Genomic DNA, 4,078 nt, shown 5'->3' with positions numbered 1-4,078 from the left:
TCTCTCTCTCTCCTCTTTCTTTCTCTTTCTCTCTCTCTCTTCTCTCCTCTCTCTCCTCTCTCTCTCTCTCTCTTCTCTTCTCTCTCTCTCTTTCTCTCTCTCGCTCTCTTTCTCTCTCCTCTCTCCTTTCCTCTCTCTCTTCTGTCTCTCTCTCTCTCTCTCTCTCTCTCTCTTCTCTCTCTCTCTCTCTCTCCCTCTCCTCTCTCTTCTCTCTTCTCGTCTTCTCCTCTCTCCTCTCTCTCTCTTCTCTTCTCTTTCTTCTCGTCTCTCTCTCTCTCTCTCTCGTTCCTCTCTCTCTCCTCTCTCTCTCCTCTCTCTCTCTCTCTCTCTCTTCTCTCTTTCTCTCTTCTTCTCTCTCTCCTCTCTCTCTCTCTCTCCCTCTCTTCTCTCTCTCCTCTCTCTCTCTCTCTTCTCTTCTCTTCTCTTCTCTCGTTCTCTTTCTCTTTCTCTCTCTCTCTCTCTCTCTGTCTCTCTCTCTTTCTTTCTCGTTATCTCTCTCTCTGCCTGTATATTTGCAATACAAATGTCTTTCTCCTCCTTTTCCCCTTTTTATCTCTTTCTCTATGTATACACACCTACGCGCCAGCACACCCCACATTCCTGTCATCTGTTTATTTAACTATCTATATTTAAGCATAATTCTGAATACCAGTTTATCTAACCCTTCCATCTACCTACTAATCTATCTACTTATGTATGTATGCATCTATTTGTCTATATAACTATCTATCTATATGTCTGATCTATTTAAATGTATCTATCTATCTCTACCTATATACAACTGTACATTAAAAACTGCGCGCGCACACACACCACACACACACACACACACACACACACACACCCACACACACACACACACACACACACACACACACACACACACACACACACACACACACATACACGTACACAAGCACGCAAACACATAACTAACAGCTACACAACTAACCTCACGCCCAAGACACACGGGGTATCCTACGACTCCCCAAGGCATAATCATCCCAGGCAGTGGACACAAACACCCCATGAGTGCATGACAACCTTCCAACATGGCAACCAACGCCCATGCACAGTGTGGCGAGCACGTGTGTCTTGGGTGCGGCGACTGTCGTGCTCTGGCGCCGTACCCCCCTCATCTTCCGTTCCACTCTACCCCCTCCTTCCCTATTCCCCCCCTCCCCAACCCTTTGTTCTACCCTCCCTCTTCGTACCCACCCCCCTCTGCCCTCCGCCCCCTCCTCAATCTGCACCCCCCCCCACGCCCTTTCTCCGCCCCGTTCACACCCACAGGGGAAGGGCGAGGGATGAAGAAGTGAGTTGTTTCACCCTTTACACGCTTGTGGTATGCGTGGAATGTGTGTGTCTCTCTCTCTGTGTGCATTTATATATCTTTCTATATATCCATCTAATCTATCTATCTATCTCTATATATGTTGTATATATGTGTTTGTGTGTGTATATATATATGTATATATAGAGGAAGAGGGAGAGGGAGAGAGAGAGAGAGAGAGAGAGAGAGAGAGAGAGAGAGAGAGAGAGAGAGAGAGAGAGAGAGAGAGAGAGAGAGAGAGAGAGAGAGAGAGAGAGAGAGAGTGCGTGTGTGTATACACACATACGCATACATACCTACATATACAAAACACACACACACACACACACACACACACACACACACACACACACACACAAATCTACATATGTTTGTTTGTGCATGATTTATTAGTGATATAATGACCGTGATATCATTATATAGGTAAGATGATAATTACACTATTGAAACCCATAACGGCAATGGTCTCAGAGGCAATCCATAACTAAAAATAATGCAAACTGGCAACTATAATTTCACAATTTTTAATGCTAAAAATAACGAAAATGCTAATCATAATCGTGTGTTAATCAGATTATAGACATGCTGAGTATAGAAAGGACATGAATGATCGTGTTTGCAATAATACGAATAACATTGGTAGCACTGCTTTTAAAGAGAATGATTGTAATGAATGATGATGATATTGATAATAATACTGGATCTAATAATAGTGCTAATAATTATGGTAGTAATGATGACAATAATTATGATATTTAAAATAAGGATAATTACAGTGATGATGAAAATGATAATGATGATGAAAATTAAATATAATAACAATAAAAATAATAGTGAATAATGATAATGGTAAAAATAACAATAATCATGATAATAATTCTAATGATAATACTAATGATAACAACAACAGCAATAATAAAAATAGTAGTAGTAAGAAATAATGATAATAATAACAGTAGAAACAATAAATATAATAATGATAACAATAATGATAATGAGGATGATAATAAAAGTAGCAATAATAATGATAATAATGGTAATAATAATAGTAAAAATAATAATAATAGTAATAACAATAATAATAATACTAATAATAACAATTATAATAATAACAATAAAGATAACGATAATGATAATGATACTAATTTTAATAACAATAACGATAATAATGATAACACGAAGCCCGAAAGAATGATGCTTATTCTTTCGTAGAGACAACGATGATGATGAAGAAACCAAGGATGTTGATCATCTTAATCGCAGGGTACAGGTTGTTCATAAAAGAAGAAAATGGTTATGCCAGTCAATTAAACTGATTACAGCCATGATGGGGTTATCGGGGAAATTGATTCTGACAATCAAGACGCAACGGCAGCGGCCAAACTTAAAACTATTAATAAGCTATAGATTAAGAAATTAAAAAAACGTGAAAATTGTTGCAAAAATTACAGGCTTTTTTAGTATGCGAAAAATTATACAGTGTACAAAAAAAAGAAATTAATGCTCTTTAAACCAATGTGAAATCTTGCAAATTTGCATTTCATACTTACAGAAAGGTGTACGAAGCTGCAATACTACAGAAAAGTAAGGAGAAGAAGAGGAAAAGGAATCTGCAATAACGTTTATCTTTTCTTATCTGCAGACTGTTCCTCGTGTCACTCGCAAGATGACGTCACGGCCTCCCACTCGAGCCTTCAAGAACGACCTCAAGATGGTGGAGGAGATCAACGCTTCCAAGACGTCGTGGCGGGCCAAGGTCTACCCACGCCTTGAGGAGTTAGTCTTGATACATATCTTTATGCGTTACTCTTTCTTGGAGCCGAACGCGTGAATGTGGGTGGTATGAAGGGCTTTCCGAAAAATTGAATTACTTTTTTGGGCTTTTATTTCTCATCATATTATTCATGAGGTTTTACTTGAATGTTGAAAAAAAATATAAAAAAATGTAAGAGATATAATTTCATCGTCAGGTACTCAGTCGAAGAGATGTTCCTCCGCGCGGGAGGTCCCGCCAGCGTCCTCCCCAACCCCCCTTCCCCCGCCCCCGCGACCCCCCAGCAGAAGGCCCGCGTGTCCTTCCTGCCGGAGAACTTCGACTGGCGTGACGTGGAGGGCGTAAACTACGTGAGCGCCGTCAGGGACCAGGGAGGATGCGGCTCCTGCTACGTGTTTGCTTCCTTGGCTCAGCTGGAGGCCCGGCTGCGCATCGATACCCGCAATGAGCGCCAGGACGTCTTCTCAACGCAGGTTAGATTATTGCTTTTGGGTAACGTGATATTCGAGTCAGTGTGAATGTCGGGAGGGGCCGATTTTGAGGCGAACACCGTTTTTGTATTCAGTCTGTCTTTGTGAAAGAATATTTTCATTAGCCATTAAATCAATGACTGACCGTAATCGGATTTTCATGTTACTGCATGTTATTTCATGTTCTCTAGTACATAGAAAAATCAGCTTTAACCTTATCTGGTCTCCTACACACTCCTTTCAGGACGCCGTCTCGTGTTCCGTGTTATCCCAGGGGTGCCTCGGAGGCTTCAACTACCTGATCGCGGGTCGCTACGCCATGGACCAGGGCGTCGTGGCCGAGGAGTGCAACCCTTACGTTGGTCTCGTAAGATCAGCTACCCTTGTGTTCTTGGACCTATGTCCTGTTGAGTTTGTGTTGCTGTGTTGATATTTTACTCAGTGAGAGAACTCGGTATCAAAAGGCAACGTCCTGCTTGACCCTATCCTTCCTATCTGTCC

General features: G+C 41.3%; 1 protein-coding gene across 1 annotated transcript in view; it reads left to right on the top strand.

Moving 5' to 3' along the window:
- The window catches only part of LOC119592913 (dipeptidyl peptidase 1-like), a 19,559-nt gene that overhangs the window by 13,952 nt on the left and 1,529 nt on the right, over window positions 1-4,078 (top strand). Inside the window, 3 exon segments of the mRNA XM_037941808.1 lie at window positions 2,976-3,109; window positions 3,304-3,580; window positions 3,822-3,944. Coding sequence (XP_037797736.1) covers window positions 2,976-3,109; window positions 3,304-3,580; window positions 3,822-3,944 — 534 coding nt within the window.

Source organism: Penaeus monodon, chromosome 3 (assembly GCF_015228065.2).
Source record: "Penaeus monodon isolate SGIC_2016 chromosome 3, NSTDA_Pmon_1, whole genome shotgun sequence".
Lineage (NCBI taxonomy): Eukaryota > Metazoa > Arthropoda > Malacostraca > Decapoda > Penaeidae > Penaeus > Penaeus monodon.
The sequence above is the reverse complement of the archived record's forward strand: the minus strand, read 5'-3'. Positions and strand labels throughout refer to the sequence as shown.